Genomic DNA, 17,325 nt, shown 5'->3' with positions numbered 1-17,325 from the left:
TCTCCTCCTATCCTCACTGCTCTAGACACCAATGTGTTTGATTTTCCACCTATTACAAAGCCACCCTTCTGGTCTCTAGAAAACTTCTCTGAAGTGGAAAGGGATGAAGATACTGATATCTATTCTGGAAATGGCCTTTCTAACATAAAGGACAGGCACTACACACAGTTTTGTGAGTATATCAGCAGTTCTTCTCTTTCCTGTAGTTTATAAATGCCTCAGGACCACGCTTGTGTTCAGTACCCACCTTTTTCTTTCTTTCTTTTCCTTTGTTTGCCAGAGTCTTTCTGTGTGCCTTTGGTGGTTTGAAGGAGACTGTCCTCACAGTCTCATATATTTGGTTGCTTAATCACCAGTGAGTGCTACTACTTGAGAGGGATTAGAGGACTAGGTGTGGTGTTTCTGGAAGAACTATGTCCTTAAGGAAGGGCTTTGAGGTTTCAAAAACCCACCCTGGGTTTCAAGATGGTGGTGCCTTGGTGGTTGACAAAGAGGCAGAGGTAAAACCCCTTTGCAGAAAGTACTCGGGGACCACCGGCTAGCTGCTGGCACTAATCTGGGAGCCTCACAGTCATTTTGTTTTGTTTTGTTTTGTTTTTAACTAAAAAGTAAATCATATAAATTGTCAACATGGGACAAAGATCAACATCCCCACAAAGAGTGGGAAGTTTATGAACCCGAATAGACCAAGCCAGAAAAGAGGTACGAAAAAGAGAGTTGAAAAGAACAAAAAGCAGCGCATGATGATCCAAGCTGCAGTTTTGAAGATGAAAGATCCCAAATAGATTTTCAAGACATGGAGAAATTAGAGGAAATGAATTTTAACCCAGTGCAACAGCCACAGTTGAATGAGAAAGTACTGAAAGACAAGCATAGAAAAACTGCGGGAAACCTTTGAATGAATTCTAAAACTTTATAAAAAAAAAAAAAAAGAAAATCCAGATATGTACAAAACTGAGAAAGCTAGAAGTGGAATATGAACAGAAGGGAGCTCAACTGAGCCGGTACTTTAATGCCATCAAGAATGCTCAGCTCATGGAAGTAGAGAACATCCCTTTGCCTCATATGCCACGTGATCCTTCCAACATCTTGATCCAGGACATTCCTCTTCCTGGTGCCCAGCCACCCCCCATCCTGAAGAAAACTCAGCATATGGGCCTCCAACGTGAGCTGTTTCTATCCTTCCTTTCCAGGAACATGATGTTCCACATTTGTCTCCTGGCAGAAAGCTGCCAGGCCTTCCTCTTAGCCCACCTCCTCCTCAAGTTCTGCTGATGTACAGCCATTAAGTGGGCTTTGCTTTAGATCTTACCCCTCAGAGGCAAGATGAAGACAAGCTGTATAGTCCAGAACTTGTTCGGTGGGGTAATGATGACAACATGTCCAGCACCAGTGAAGACGACGGCTATCCTGAGGACATGGGTCAGGATAAGCACGATGACAGTACTGAGGACAGTGACACTGACAGATTTGACGCAAAGAGCAACTGGGAGTTCAGGCATCATCAGTGACAGTGAGTGTGACAACAGTGAGAAGCCAGATTTGAGGGTCCGATTTGCTGATATGCCTGGGAAATCAAGGAAGACCTTGAAGGAGCTGACTCTTCTTCAAGCCATGATGCTGTGATCAGCAGGTAAGGAAATCCCTGAGGAAGAACGGGAAGTGGAGGAATTTTCAGAGGAGGAGGAGGATGACAATGACAATGACTCTGATGATTCTGAAGCAGAGAAGCAATCACAAAAGCAGCAGGAAGAAGATCCCCACTCTGATGGCTCCTCTGCTGCCTCTTCACAGCAGCAGGCTCCTCCACAGTCCATTCCTCTTGGACCACCACCTGCCCCACCCTTACAGTCTCCTGGACCACCTACAGGTCTTCCTGGGCCACCTCCAGGGTCACCTCCATTCCTGAGATCACCTGGAATGCCTGGGATCCTAGGGTCTTTACCAAAATTTTACCTCCAGGACCACCACCAGGGTGATCTCCTGGTCTTCCCCAAGGCCCACCTCCAGGTCTTCCCTCCCCCGAACCCATCCTCATGTACCCCCACCAAGGCTACCTCCTCCTGCACCTCCAGGTATCCCTCATCATCATCCTGGCATGATGTGCACACCCTTTGTGCCTCCTCTTGGAGCTACCCCACATGGCCATTTCCCACCAGCTCCCTTGCCCAACCCAGGGGTGTTGAGTGACCCACCCAGTTTCACTCACCAACCGAAGGCAGATAATGCAACCGCAGCCACCACTGAGAAGAAATCCACGGCAACGATCAGTGTCAAGCCCCATATCACCAATCTCAAAGCAGAGGTCACACGGTTTGTGGTCGCTGCACTGAGGGTTTGCCGCGAGAATACGGAGGCTACTGCTGCTCCCCAAAGAAAGTCAGATGATGACTCTGCTACGTCTGTTGCCAAAGCAGCCCCCAGATCTGGTCCTCCAAAGCAGCTTCCAGATCTGCCAGGCCGGCTTCCGGTCAGAGTACTGGTTTGTGGACAAATAGGCTTTTGTTAAACTTAGAGTGAAGAACAATGTCCACTGTCAGGTATTTTCCAAGTCCAGTTCCAGGAGCCTCCTAATGTTTGCCTCCTGGAATCCCACCACACAAGGTACTTCTTTATAATAAACCAGGATGTGAAGCACTGCCTCTAACCCCTGTTCCCTTGGACACCACCATTTCCCTCTCCATTTTGGGAGTTCTGTCAGGGAGGTCTTAGTTACTTGTTTTGACTCATGTGCCATAGCACTAGAGTAGAGAATTATGGAGACAAAAGATTTATTTCACCTTGACTTTTGTGTTTGAGTTTAATATTTTTGTGTAAATATTTTTGTAATATTTTCCTTGTAGTGAAATGGACTACAATATCATTTCTTAACTCAAAGCAGGATATGTGGGAAGAAAATACACAATTCTTGGATTAAAGTTATTTCCCAGAAGTTTAAAAAAACCATCCCAGAGGCAGGTATTCCCACCCCTCCACACTTTTGGATAACCATGTAGCTCTCAGCTCCTCCTCCAGCCCCACACCTGCCTCCTGCCATGTTCTCTGTCATAATGATAATGGACTGAGCCTCTGACACTGTAGGCCAGCCCTCGATTAAATGCTTTCTTTTAGGAGTTGCCTTGGTCATGGGGTCTCTTCACAGAAACAGATAGTAACTAAGTAGCTCTTGTTAGCTTTGAACTTTCTATTCTCTTCCCTCAGCTTTCCAAGTGCTGGGATTACAGTATGGACCATTACACCTAGCCGGTGCTCAAATTATATTCAATTATATTCATATATATATATATACATATATATGTAACATGAGATCTCACCAAATTCTCTACATATCGTGGGCAGCTAGTGGACATAGGCTGCCTTTGTTATGGAAAAGAAAGAGCAAGTTAGGGCCACAATTGGCTGAGAGGGTCTGAGGGCACAGGTACAGTAGAGGTCCTATCATGGCCCCTGAGGATAACAAGGATATGGTGATAAAACATGAAGAAACTAACCTTAAATTTCTATATTCCTGAGCTCGGGCTAGCCCACACAGTAGAAACTCTGTGTAGCTTTCTATCTGTCCCCACTGGCTCTGGCCCTGCTATTCTCTCCAAGTTTCCTCTTTGAGTGGCTTTAATTGTAAGCTTGGGGATTCTGGTTCCAGAGCGGGCATTTGTGGACTCTCATGAGACTTTCTTACTCATTCTTGGTATTAAGCTCCTACATGGACAATAGGAGGCAGTTCTGCAAGTCAAGTAAAAGATGGAAGAAGGGGGCAGGCAGCCATCAGTGAGTCGTCCAGTTCTTAGATGCTGGTTCTGATCCGTCATCACCATCTCACTAACTCAGTCCACTTTCTCCTTCTCTATTCCTTTGCTTTGATGCATAATAATTATACATATTTATGGGATGGAGTATATTATTTAACATACACAATATGTAATGATCAGATTGTGGAACTGTCACCTCTATCACGTCAAGTATGTATTATTTGGTCAACTTTCTCCTCATAAGAAGATGCTGCTTATTGAGACTCACTGAAATAGAGTTCCAAGGGTGGTATAAATACCCACAGCCCGGCTGAGAGGTTGGTACAGCTGGTGAAGGAGATGAGATCTGTGAAGAACAGCTACTTAGTAAGTGAGAGAACAGGAAAAGGACAATTGAATTACTTTGGTAGAAGTACCTCCATTGGGTATCTGTATTACATTTCTGTGTTGTTTTCCTGCAGGAAACCCGATAAAAGGTGAGTCCCACACTCTTTCCTGCCCCAACGCATGCACCCACATAAACAGACATTCTTTCTTTTTATAAAATCCCTATTCTCAGTACTTGTTTCATTTCCCCTTTTCTATTTATATATTAGCATATCCTCTGTCTCTATCAAGGGCTTGTTGCTGAGGTTTTTCTTGGTTTTTTAACTTAATTAATTAATTTACCTTATAACCAAATCATAGCTTCCCCTCCCTCCTCTGTACCCAGTCTCTTCCTCTCACCTCCTCGCCCCCCCCCTTTTTTTTCCTTTTTTTTTCTTTAATGAAAGGAGAGGAGGTGATGAGATAGCACTTTCCAGGATATGGGATAAAGCTACAGCTTAGACAGTTACAGTTATAACACTAGAAAGAAATGTAGTTGTATTTATTTTTCATTCCAAATGCAAGTTTCAGTCTGCAATGAGACTCAAGGGAGAGGAGAGTCAATTAATATGTTTTTGTCTATGTTTTCAGATGGTCCAGTACAGCAGGTGATCATGGCCATGTGGTTGAACCAATCATTCACAGATGACTTTATCCTCTTGGGCATTTTTTCCTACAGCCCAACAGATCTTCTTCTTTTCTCTGTGGTTATGCTAGTCTTCACAGTGGCACTCTGTGGAAATGTCCTCCTCATCCTCCTCATCTACACTGATCCCCGTCTTCATACCCCCATGTACTTCTTCCTCAGTCAGCTCTCCCTCATGGACCTCATGCTGGTCTGTACCAATGTGCCAAAGATGGCAGTCAACTTCCTGTCTGGCAAGAAGTCCATCTCTTTTGTGGGTTGTGGCATACAAATTGGCCTCTATGTCTGTCTTGTGGGTTCTGAGGGTCTCTTGTTAGGACTCATGGCTTACGATCGCTATGTGGCTATTAGCCATCCACTCCACTACCCTGTCCTCATAAATCAGAAGGTCTGTCTGCAGATTGTTGGGAGCTCTTGGGCCTTTGGGATAGTAGATGGCCTGGTGCAGATGGTGGTGGTAATGACCTTCCCCTATTGTAGCTTGAGGGAGGTGGACCACTTCTTCTGTGAGATACTCTCCTTGCTGAAGCTGGTCTGTGAGGACACATCCCTATTTGAGAAGGTAGTGTTTGTCTGCTGTGTCTTCATGCTTTTGTTTCCCTTCTCCATCATTGTAGCCTCCTATACTCGCATCCTAGGAACCGTTCTCCGTATGCACTCTGCTAAATCCCAGAAAAAGGCTCTGGCCACCTGTTCCTCCCACCTCACAGCTGTCTCCTTCTTCTATGGAGCAGCCATGTTCATCTACTTGAGGCCAAGACAATACCGGACTCCAAGTCAGGACAAGATGGTGTCTATCTTCTACACAGTCCTTACTCCTATGCTCAATCCCCTCATTTATAGTTTGAGGAATCGTGATGTGATAGGAGCACTGCAGAAACGGCTGGACCGCTGCAGGATTGGCAGCCATCACTGAGCTCTGGAGTTGGACTCTGTCTCATTGTAGCTGTGTTATGACCAGTAAATAACTCCTTGTCTGTGTGTAATCACACAGTTTAATCATTAACAGTGAGGTGTGTGACACGTGTGTTCTGGGACAGGACTTAACGAACCCTAAGGCAGTACTAGCTGTATCTCTTGTGATCCATGAGTTTTCCCCCTCAGTCTTTTGCAGACTTTTTGCTAAGTACATTGTGGAGGGAGGAAAACCTCTGACGACCCAAGCACTGCAGGATCGGAGCATTGAGATTGTGTCGTTCATCACTTAGTGTTTCCTTTACCAGAAGACGTAACCCTTCTCACTGATGTTCACAGAGTCTCTTAAGGTCCAGGCGCCGGGACACACATGATCATTTTTCTCTAATTTACATACTGGCCATGCACTTTATTTGTTGATAAAGCTACCACTAATCTGTTATTTATACAATACAGCCTCCTATTAGTGGCATGAATGAAAAATTTTCCAGATGGCAGAAAGTAAGGCTCTTTTTTTTTTTTAGAGAGACTTCTCATTTAATAGTGTGAAATCTTTTACGGTTGATTCAAGCAGTAAAAATGGAATATTGTGCTATTCAGGAGAAACAGGCTAAAACGGGTTTGATTCCTTATTCTGAATGTGGGACCTAGAAGATGCACATGGAATAATGGATGCACACAGTATGCGACTGTTCATCATTTCTGTTTCAATTGTTCTTGTCATTTTTTTCTTTGCTTGAGGCTGAACCTCAACCTGATGCTTAACCTGACTCTAGTCATCCGGGCAGCGGCAGGTCTCCTGCTCACACTTTGACTGTGTAGACTAACATGTTTCCCTTGAGGTTGAAGACATCAGCAAAATTTGACCTTCTATTCAATGCCATTTACATTCTGAGTATAAATAGGACTCACATCCTTTGTGTTGAGTCAAGCATCAGTTGTTCGCCCACATTTGTAATAAAATCATTTCCTGAAAAACCCAGTTATCTCTTTGAGAGCAGAGAGCAAAGTAGGGGATGGGGGATTCAAACCAAGTGCTGGAAGTTTTGCTAAGCCCCAGGAAGGTGCTTGGTCAGTCTCAGACTCTGATCATGGAGAAGAATGGCATGAGAAAATACGACATTTAAGAAGTGGGATGGGTGAGATGGAAGTCATTGGTTCAATGTCTGCTTAGCATGTGTGGGATGCTAGATTCAAGCCTATCACCAGGGAGACAAGGAGAGAAACAGATGGAGACTGACAAACAGAGATGGAGGGAGACAGAGGAGAGAGAGAGACAGAGACAGAGACACAGAGAGAGACAGAGAGACAGAGACAAAACCAGTGCTGCTTTGGGGACATGCTATTGGCCTGCTGAGATAAATTCTCAAAACAAGCATTTTATAGTGAACATGTTTTATTTCAAAGAACTTTACAGGGGGGCTTCCTTCTCTGGAAGCCCTAATTGATAAAGGAAATCTCCAAGGATTTGTGAAAGTAGAAGTTTGTGTCCTTGTAGCAGCCAGAATTTCCATTGTGTGAGCATACTGGTCTCTTGCTGATGCCTCTTGTGGTGCCCAAGCCAGCCAACTGATTTCAGTGTTTACAGTACTAAATACCTTTCTGGTTCCTCTTTTCTTCTTACCCTAACCACCTGCCTTGTACAAATTTTAATCTGACCAGATCCTCTTCTTCTAGAAAGTGTTCCTCTTTAAGTTCATGCCTTTAATCTCCCTCATATTTTGCATGTATTACACCATACATATTATGAACCAACCAGAACTATTCATCCATAAGCACTGAACCTGTAGAATTAATTCATCCCTCTTCCAAGAAGACACGAATTTGCCCTACAAGTTTTGGATACCTGCCTGTGAGGGTTCAGATTTATAGTCCCAGATACTTTTTGGACAGGAGAGTTGATAGATTCTAGGAATTATTGAGACTTTATCAGTAAATAAAATTTTGAAAAATGTTCTGCTATAAACTTGGTTTGGTGGCAAATGTCTAATAATCTGGGACTCAAGAATCTAGTTATTTTTTTTTTGAGACATATCTGCTCCTAACAGTTCCCCTTTGGCAGATTTAACAAAGAATTTGAACATCTCTATCTCTAGATGAGACAATACTTTGTGGCTAGGCAGCCACTGGACAAAACTGCCTGTTTCATCTGCAGATTAATACTGTCCAGAAAAGGACAAATTACACTGAATAGTTAACTGATAAACTCTGCCAATACAGGGTGATCAGCCCTTCAAAATCTGCATTTCAAGAGTCTGTCAGTTGATTTTGGGCCAGAAGGCTTAAGACTTGCGCTCACATGTTGCTAACAGGGGACTGTGCTAGTGGAGATTTGTCTCTACAACCTCTCAGTTCTGCAAGCTGTGTTAGGCTTCCTATGTGTATAGATATTTGGTCATTCAAAGATTTCTGACAGGGTTGAAGACTGATTGCAGTCTCATAACCTATAAGCTGTTTAACTATGAAAATACATATTTTATTGGATAGTTATCAGATAGCATGCAAGCTAGCCAAGATATAATACAGATTTTAAGCCTTTCTTAAGCTAGAATGAATAACTAAATGTTCTGTTTAACTGGTATAGTGATGGACTGGGTGTTGAGTATATCATATGTTTTATAAATTGTAGAATGGTAATAATTGTACTCAATTTATATGTAAGTGAAAAGACTTTTTAACTGGACAAAAAGGGGCAAATGTTGTGTATTGCCCTGGAGTTATCTGTATTTTGATGCTAATTTCACTGCCCCAAGGACAGCTACCTAGTCACATACTCAGGAATCAGGTGACTTCACCAGAACCTTCTCCCCATTGAATTTGTAAAATACAGATGAGGGGCAGGTACAGGATAGAAGGAGGCCTGTCATTGGAGGAGAAAGAAGGATGGGTGGGAGAGAAATTTGAAGGAAGAGGAGGAGACTGGAACGGAAAGGAGGAGAGGAGAGGGAGTGAGAGAAGCCGTGGCAGGACAATATGGCGGGTGACGTTAAGATTCCACGCTGCACCTTTACAGGTTGTTACAAATGTTCTTAAGGGATGGATGGTACTGGGCTTTGTATGTTTGGGTGGGCAATTATATCTTACCAATTGGGTTAAAGAAAAAAAAGCAGAGGCAGAATACTCAAAAACTTAGTATCACCCTCAGTTACACTACAAGTTCAAAGCCAGCCCAGCATGCATAAGACCCCTGCTGAAAAAAAAAAAAAAACAGTTCAGTTGGGCTGAGGACATAGCTCAGTTGATGAAGGACCTGCCTGATATACCAAAAGCCCTGGGTAATATAGGTACTTGCCTATAATCCCAGCACACGTGTGGTGGAGGCAGGAGGATTAGAAATTCAGCACAGCCTTGGATACTTGTTTCAATCTAAAAATAAACAAATACTTTTAAAACAGCATTAAAATGTTTTTCTAACTTTCGCCTAAGTCAGGGTGATTTGGGGTGTTTCTTCTTTGTCTGCTCCTTTAGGGCATGAACTATGTATCCACTGCATTGCCCAGACAAAAGCCAGTTTGCTGTTATTCTGTTTGCAGCAAACCCAGCACCTGGACATGCTGCACAAAGATCTACCATGAGACTTAAACCCAGGGTCTGGCAAAGCTATACAGAGGTTTACCATGAGCTGATACACTTAATTCAAAATCAGGTTTTCAACTGACAGATATCTATTGATCAGCTGCTACCCCTGAGACATTTGGGGAAACGGGATCACAAGAGACTTTCCTTTTGTCTAGGCATATACTTCAATTAACTGGAAAATGTGTCTTATATAAGAAAGGCTATTAAAATAAAACAGACTCAGAAAGATGAACATCTTTTCTTTTTCTGTCTGCAAAACTGCAGATTTAAAAAAAAATAGGATTGAAGGATGGTACCTGGAGAGAAAATGGAGACCAACAGGAAGTGTGAACAAGGGAGAGATGTACACTCTGCTTTCCTGAAATGTCTAGCTTAGCCTTAGTAGAACACAGCACACACACACAGAGAGAGAGAGAGAGAGAGAGAGAGAGAGAGAGAGAGAGAGATTCCACTACAGGTGCTAAGCAACTGACCTATGGGAAATTCCAGGTTATTTACTGGAGAAAAACTTATTATTGTCTTTTTATGTGCTTAGGTGTTTTGCCTGCATATAGGTCTGCATGTAAGGATGGTGTTGGCCACAATCTCTCCTGCCTGCAAGAGGGGCTAATGAAATGAGGGTGGTGGGAGTGACCAACCCATGACTGGACCTCCTCAAGAGGGAGCCTATGTCTGACACTGCCTGAATGGCCAGGAAGCATCAGGACACCCCAGAGGCCCAGGATAGAACCAAACACCACTGGAGTAGAAGGTGGGGAGGTCAATGAAATGATTTCTAATAATATTCTGCTATACTTGCAGTTTGGGACCTAGCCCAGCTATCATCAGAGAGGCATCAAGCAGCAGCTTATGGGAGCAGCTGCAGAGACCACTGCCACCCACTAGGTGGAGCCAGGGGACCCTTCAGTGTAAAAGTGTCATTTATTCTCCTGCATTAATTGAAATCTCTGAGGCTTACCGCCTCCATCTGCTAACCTAGGCCTAGTCCTGGAAACTTCTAGCCTCCATACAATCTTATCTAGGGCTAGAATGTTGTTGGCTTCTGAGACTTTCTGCTGAATAAGCTCACCCTTCTTGTTCTTTCTGATCCCGGGCTGGATGATTTCAATTCAGTTATTCTGGCTCAAATGTCACTCCTTGCTGACCAATTCAATCTGCTCCCCCATACATACCCCTTCAATTGCTCTGCTTGATTCACACTAACTCTGGCAATCTGTTCTAGTCTAATGGTTCCTCATTCTCTGGCTCATTCTGCACATGGGTATGAAAATAATAAAGAAAGGACCACCTACTCAACTCAGGGAAACACTTCTAATAGTCCAGGGTCAAGGTCAGGCTGGGGACCTGACAATGAGGACCTTGAAGCTTGGGGGCAGTCTGAAGCATAAACCCATGAGTAGATATTCAGGGGATAATACAGAATGAATCCATAAATCGAGGGTCAGTTCTTAGGCCTAGGGTGTAGAGGATAGCAGGATGTTTGTACAGGCTCTGGGCTATTCTACGGCAGCCATCTTATCTCAATGTTTGTGGGGCTAAGGCAGGTCAGGTGGTTTTACTGCAGCTGAAAAGAATATACTTGAGGGCAGTAAGATGGGGCAGCAGACCAATGTGTGGAATTACTCTGGGCTCTTCAGTTCTGTCTTTACTTGTATCTAACCTGTTCTCTCTTCCACGTGACTCTGTAAATCTCTACTGGTAAAACTGCCTCCCCTCCCTCTCTCCTCTCTTAAGTAGTTTCTCCCTCCTCTCTTTCCTCATGAGATTTGGGCATATCCTATTCTGTCAAATCTTTCTCTGATCCATTACCTTGTCTGCCTCTCAATAAGACATGACTTTCAAACATGGCTGCTTCCTTCTGCAAACTGACTTTACCTTCATTGTTTGGGATTAAAGGCATGTCTTTATTCTAGCCAGAGGGATTAAATGTGTGTGCTAAGGTTCACAGGGGGATCAAATATCCTGTAACACTGTAGAAGTTGAGGAGGAAGAATTGTAGATGCCAGAGAGGTCACGGTCACTATGAGAACTCAACCCATACAATCAATTAAGCAGGGCTCACAAGGACTCACAGAAATTGACGTTACAAACATGGACCACAAATGGGTCTGAGCTAGGTCCTCTGCATACAGCTTACGGTTTGTAGCTTGCTGTTCTTTGGGACACACAACAGTGAGAGTAAAAGAGTCTCTGACTCTCTCCTGCTGTTGGGAGCCTTTTCCTCCTGCTGGGTTGCCATGTCCAGCCATGATACCACGTTTGTGTCCAGTCTTATTGCATCTTTTGGGGTCATATTTGATGGATATCTCTGGGGTTGAGGGGACTTGCATTGTTGTGTTGTTGTTTCTGTGTATTTTGTTTTTGAGGAGAAACAGAGGAGGAGTTGATTTGGAGGAAAGGGGAGGTGAGGGCAGGTACTGGGAGAAGGAAATGAAGGGGAAATGGTGGAAGGGACGTAATGTGGGAGAGGAGAATAAAAGGCTTCCATGCAGATGCTGGCAACCAAACCCAGGTTTTCCAGAAGAGCAACCAGTGCCCTTCGCTGCTGAGCCATCTCCCCATCCCTAAAAGCATGTTAAGTGTGTGCAAAATGGACCAAGAACATCAACGCCTGTGGTTCCTGACTCTTCCATTTTCCTGTGCTCAGATTATTTTCCTCTCCGTTATTTCCTCATAATTTTTTACATTGGCAATCAGGGACATTAATATTAGTTATAAAATTATTGTGTCACTTATTTTATTTTTCTTAGCATATATTCATTGTAAAAAAAAGTGGATTTTGTTGTGACTTTTTCATACAGGCAAAAATTGTATATTTATTGTGCTCCACTAAATCTAAACAGGAAATTCCATGAGAGCAGATGTTTAATCTGTCACATTCACATTTGTCCCATAGCCCTGCCCTCCTCAAAGCCTGGAGGAATCTCTCTGCTCTTGAAATAGAGGTCACAGGATAGAAGATGAGCCTTCTCAGACAGGATTGGCCAGTGGGAAGATGGACTTACATGGGTGGCACATGTCAAAAAAATTAAAACTTTGATGATAAAGTTTATTGTAAAGTCTGGGACACTTTTGGGGTAAAACAGAAAGGAGAGGACTAGAGAGGGATGTAGGGCACAAAGGATGTAGACTCTTGGTCCTGTGCACTATAACCTATGAGGGAAGGCAGACACAATGGGTGTACACTCTGGCCCTCTGCACACCTATGAAGCACACTTCCCGACCAGATAGAAGTAGGTCACAAGGTATAGGATCAATTCCAAATATTTGTGAGTATGGAAGCAACGTGTTCCTATTTTCTCTCTCTGGGTTAGTGGAGACTAAGGAAGGAGCTCGGGTCAGAAGGAGCAGTTATTTCCTGTCCCTCTCACCTAGTAAGAGCAAGCAGGGGGAAGAGGAAATGGTTATTTTAATGCTAGAACTCCCTCTATAGGGTAGTCATGCTGAATTATGTTTTCTTCAGGACACCCAACCAAAGGAAAGTGAGATTCTCTTTGTGAACCAGCATATCCTTTTCCTCCTATTGTCTGTCCTACTGTTGTTGGAGGAAGGGGGAAATATTTAATTTATGTATGTGAGTACACTGTCGCTGTCTTTTCAGACACATCAGAAGAGGGCATTGGATCCCATTACAGATGGTTGTGAGCCACCATGTGGTTGCTGGGACCTCTGGAAGAGCAGTCTTCTCTCCAGCTCCCCATTCTTTTTTGGGGCCCTCCAATTTCTTCCCTTGTTTTTCCTTGGTGTCTTTTTTTTAATGTATGTATGTATGTATGTATGTATGTATGTATGTATGTATGTATTTCATGCATAAGAGTACACTAGCTGTCCTCAAATACACCAGAAGGGGGCATCAGATCCCATAACAAATGGCTGTGAGCCACCATGTGGTCACTGGGAATTGAACTCAGGAACTATACACCCATTGCTCTAAACCACTGAGCCAACTTTCCAGCCCCTCTTAATGTCTTGTTGATGTTTCCTTTACCTTCCTTCTTTCTGTCTGTGAGACCATCTCTGGGTCCCTGAATTGAGGAATTGTGTGCAGTAGGGAGGCACTGCACAAAGACAGAGAAAAATGGGGATCAAGAAAAGTGCTGATATGGGACACAGACTATGTTTCCTCCAAAGAACAGTGTGGAGACAAAGTGGCTTTTTGCTGCTCTCTCATCCAAAGGAAACAAAACAAAACTGCTGCCTAAACACCGAGCAGACAGAGTTGAAACATGGGAGCCAAGACAAAAATTTTCACAGGTTTTTTTTTTTTTTTTTGGACAATATGAATGCTGCTCAAAGGGTATTTGCTGAGAACATAACAGTCACTTTGTTAAGCAGCCTGGGATCCATACGGTATGCAAACGCAGCATCACCATTAGCCTGGGGTAGGGGACAGCCTATGGAATGATGGAAAAGTCAAACAAGGAAATCCAGAGGTGCTGACATGCATAACATAAATTAATTAGCCCAGTTAGGGAGCATTGCCACCCATGAACAGTAACAATGACAGATGCTGGTGTCAGGTGGGAAGTGGCAACTGAGAAGGAGTCAGGGAATGTTTTAGAAGGGTCAGCAGGAGCCTCTGATGGTGGAATGACCGAGTTAGCAAAGGGTAGCCCTTGAGAATAACTCCAGTGTGGTAATCTGCAACCAGTCAAACCTGTCACTAACTGACGAGGAAAATGGAGTGATGTTGCCCCACGGACCAGGAAGACTTGTTCATGGCACTTTACCTAGGACAAGATCATTCCAGGACCATAGTGAAGGACTGTCTTGTGAGTCAGTAGCTCTCAGTGAGTGAGTAGTCTCACCGACTAGGAAAGCGAATTGCCACATGGAGGCAGCAGAGAGCCAAGAAGAGAACAACCAGGCCTGAGTAAGAACGGGATCTGGCTTTGAGTTTGTTTGCTTTCATTTTGCCGTATTGTTTGTTTGTTTGTTTGTTTTTTCTTTTTTCTTTTTTTTTCTTTCTTTCTGGTTCTCTTTTGGGTCGTTTGGTTTGGCTTTGGAGGGAGGGGATCTTACATAGCCCAGTTTTTACTGGCACCAAGATGACCTTGAACTCCTGACCTTCCTGTCTATACTTTTCAAATCCTGGGTTTCCAGGCATGCAACGCCATGCCTGGTTAGTTTTTGTTTTAAGAGGTGATAGTAGGCATTGTTCTCCTTAGGTTTTCTTCACTGTTGTTGCTAAAATATGAGCTTTCGTTATCAATAAAACATCCCTAAACATTTTCATAGAGATGTGAGCCTAGCCTTGAAATGTAGATCCAGTGCTAGGTAACGGGAGAATGGGGTCCAGATCACTCTGTTTTGCTTGACAGGTTTCACAGACTCTCCATACATCCGTGTCCCTAGCTATTAAATGGGGATGAAGGCAGAGCCAGCATTTGCTCGGTGTGTGTGAGACTTTCCACTCAATGTCAAAGGCTGCAAAAAAAAAAAAAGAAAGAAAGAAAGAAAGAAAGAAAGAAAGAAAGAAAAAAGTGTTTGCTTCGGAGTAGCTGAGTTTGTCTATTTCGGCGGGGTCCGTGGCTTCTGCCTCTTGGTTTGATGTTGCACACAGGACCCAGGGCCTTCCTCATGCTGAGTGTACTCTCCCCCTGAGCTCTACCCAGCCCTGTTTATTGTGGCTGTGGCTTAATGTAAAAAGCATCCCCCACTGTCTCCTGCTTTGAATGTTTGCTCCTCTGCTGCTGTCAATCAGGAGGCTTCGGGCCCTTCAGAAGGTGGGTCCTAGCTGGTAGAAGGACGTCACCAGGGATGGCTCTTTGAAAATGATAAGCCAGCCACTGGTTCTGTCCCCACACTTTCTAATTTCTGGCCCACAAAGATGTTAACAGTCTACCACACAGGTCTGCAACCGGGGATTAAGCCGTTCTGCCCAGGCTTCAGTGGCTTCTCTCAAACCACGAGCTCAATTAACATCTCCTTCCTTAAGCTATTTCCTTTAGATAATGTTGCTAATTAATATGAATGCTTCTCAACAACTCACCGGTATGGTCTTAGTTAGTTGCAAATAATACAAAAATAACTTCTATCTGTCTAATGTATGGAATATCACAGCCAAGCCAAACCTACTTAAAAAGTTGCTAGCATGTATTTGCTTGCACTTAGGTGAAATTGTCTTACAGCCTGGTACACAGTAAACACTATGCTATCTCGTGCAATGTGTTAAATATCCGTATGCAAAAGGAGAAATGTGCTGGTAACTTCAAAATAGCCGTGTGCCTTCGTGCCGCTAGGCGAGCTGAGAGCCCACTATGGCTGGCTACCCTCCCAAGAAGGTTTCAACACGTGAGGTTGCCTGGGGAAGGACCCAAATCCAGCAGCTACCACTCCATTTAGGCTGAATGCACATCACTTCACACCATTGTCCAACGGCCCCACCATAAAGGCCAGAATATCTATAGTTACCAAGGCCACCACGGTCGTGTTGGGATCTGTATAAAATGGGCACTTTAGAAGGTAGTGAAAATACAAGGCAGAACTTATGGAACACAAAGGTGAGGACCTCAAAAACCCGAGCAAGCAGCTGGTACTGAATAAACTGGAGTAGAAGGAACCGAACTTCCCAGAACCAAGCTGCTGGTCTAACGCTCCTAAGGTATGTATTTATTTCTGCCACTCACAAAATTTGATTCCAAGCTCTAGAGTCCAAGTCTTCCTCTGCTGCTTCTCCCTACCTGCTCTCTAACAGCGGCTCCCATCTCTCTGGGCTCTGGCCTGCTGTGCCCTCCCGGTGGGCACCTCTTTTGGTCCTGCAGCCTGCTAATACCTCTGACCTTCTACACCCATGCGCGGACATCTCCCTTTTCTCCTGGTCTCCCCATCTCCTCCTCTACTGCAGGGGCTGCAGCGCCATCTGCAGCAGCATGGAACCCTTCCCCCACTTGGAGCTCTGTAGGTTTCTCTGTGGCTCCCAAAACCTGCTACTATGCCCTTTTGGGCCCCACCACCACGTGGGCAACTTAAAGACACTGACTCCCTTTTCCCCTCCTCTCTCCTAGCTTTCCTCCCACCTTCCTGAGGAACCACAGCCCACCTGCAGTTCGGCAGCTTCAGCCCTCACGTTGCTTATAGGAAAAACCCCTCCCCTGCACCCAGTGTCCTGTGGTAGAAAGTCACATGTTCGTTGTACCTTATAATGGAGTGGCATTTATCTAAAGAATTGTGGCTATGTATCAGCAGAGAGACAAACATACAAAGATAAATAGACATGCTTTTTTCTGCCGGGAAGGGTATTATGTGCTTGTGGCTCTTCCCTATGTAATCCAACCCTTTTGGTTACCTTCTCTTTGTACCTTTGGGCCTCCTGACTGCGGCACCTGGACCCTTCTCCCTTCTCCCTCCCCCTCTGCCTCCCTCTCTCTTACATTCAGCTCAGTTTGGTCACTCTGGATTCTCCCAGATGTCTCTGCTTCTGTCAACGCTCTTTATCTATCATAAAATTTCTCCTACAGCTTACCTAGGCCTTGTCCTTTTGCTTTCATTTTTATTTCTGTTTTTCATTCATCTGGGGCTGAAACCTGGGACCATGTCCTTCCCTTCTTCTCTCTTCTGTTCCTTCAGTTGGTTTTTGCCAATCTTTTCTGGCCTGCTCTGATCCTCACTTCTCCACTTCCTCTCAGACGGACTTTGCTTTTCTGTCTTCAAGTTTCTAAACTGTGTGTAGAGCAGGAGATTGGATAGGTTGTTGGTTTAAGGCCTTTAAAACATCACGGTTCTTTACCAAGTCCTCCTTCTCTTGTATTCTTTTTTCATAATAAATTGCTACTAGACTTATTTAGTTAGCTAGTTAAAGACTTATTTATTTTATTTGCTCTATCTGCATGTACACTCGCATGCCCATAGGTAGCATCAGATCCCGTTACAGATGGTTGTGAGCCACCAAGTGGTTGTGGGGAATTGAACTCAGGACCTCTGGAAGAGCTTTTAACCACTGAGCCATCTATCCAGCCCTTTTCTTGTATTCTTAACACAGGCATTTATAGCTATACATTTCCATCAGGCCTACCTCAGTCGCAGCCCATATGTTTGGATAATACGTGATTCGTCTTCGTTTGGTTTCCA

General features: G+C 44.1%; 1 protein-coding gene and 1 pseudogene across 1 annotated transcript; both read left to right on the top strand.

Annotated features, from left to right (window-relative positions):
- Positions 1-413: 413 nt before the first annotated feature.
- Wbp11-ps6 (WW domain binding protein 11, pseudogene 6) lies at positions 414-2,509 on the top strand (annotated as a pseudogene).
- Positions 2,510-4,729: 2,220 nt separating this feature from the next.
- Or2v2c (olfactory receptor family 2 subfamily V member 2C) lies at positions 4,730-5,677 on the top strand. Its single transcript, NM_214832.1, has one exon. It carries the CDS (start codon positions 4,730-4,732, stop codon positions 5,675-5,677), a length of 948 nt encoding a protein of 315 aa, NP_999997.1.
- Positions 5,678-17,325: the final 11,648 nt, after the last annotated feature.

This window comes from Rattus norvegicus, chromosome 10, assembly GCF_036323735.1.
Source record: "Rattus norvegicus strain BN/NHsdMcwi chromosome 10, GRCr8, whole genome shotgun sequence".
NCBI lineage: Eukaryota > Metazoa > Chordata > Mammalia > Rodentia > Muridae > Rattus > Rattus norvegicus.
The sequence above is the reverse complement of the archived record's forward strand: the minus strand, read 5'-3'. Positions and strand labels throughout refer to the sequence as shown.

Bases quoted from the DNA above. Each gene is read 5' to 3' on its own strand.
- Or2v2c (NM_214832.1), top strand. From the start codon at position 4,730: ATGGCCATGTGGTTGAACCAATCATTCACAGATGACTTTATCCTCTTG.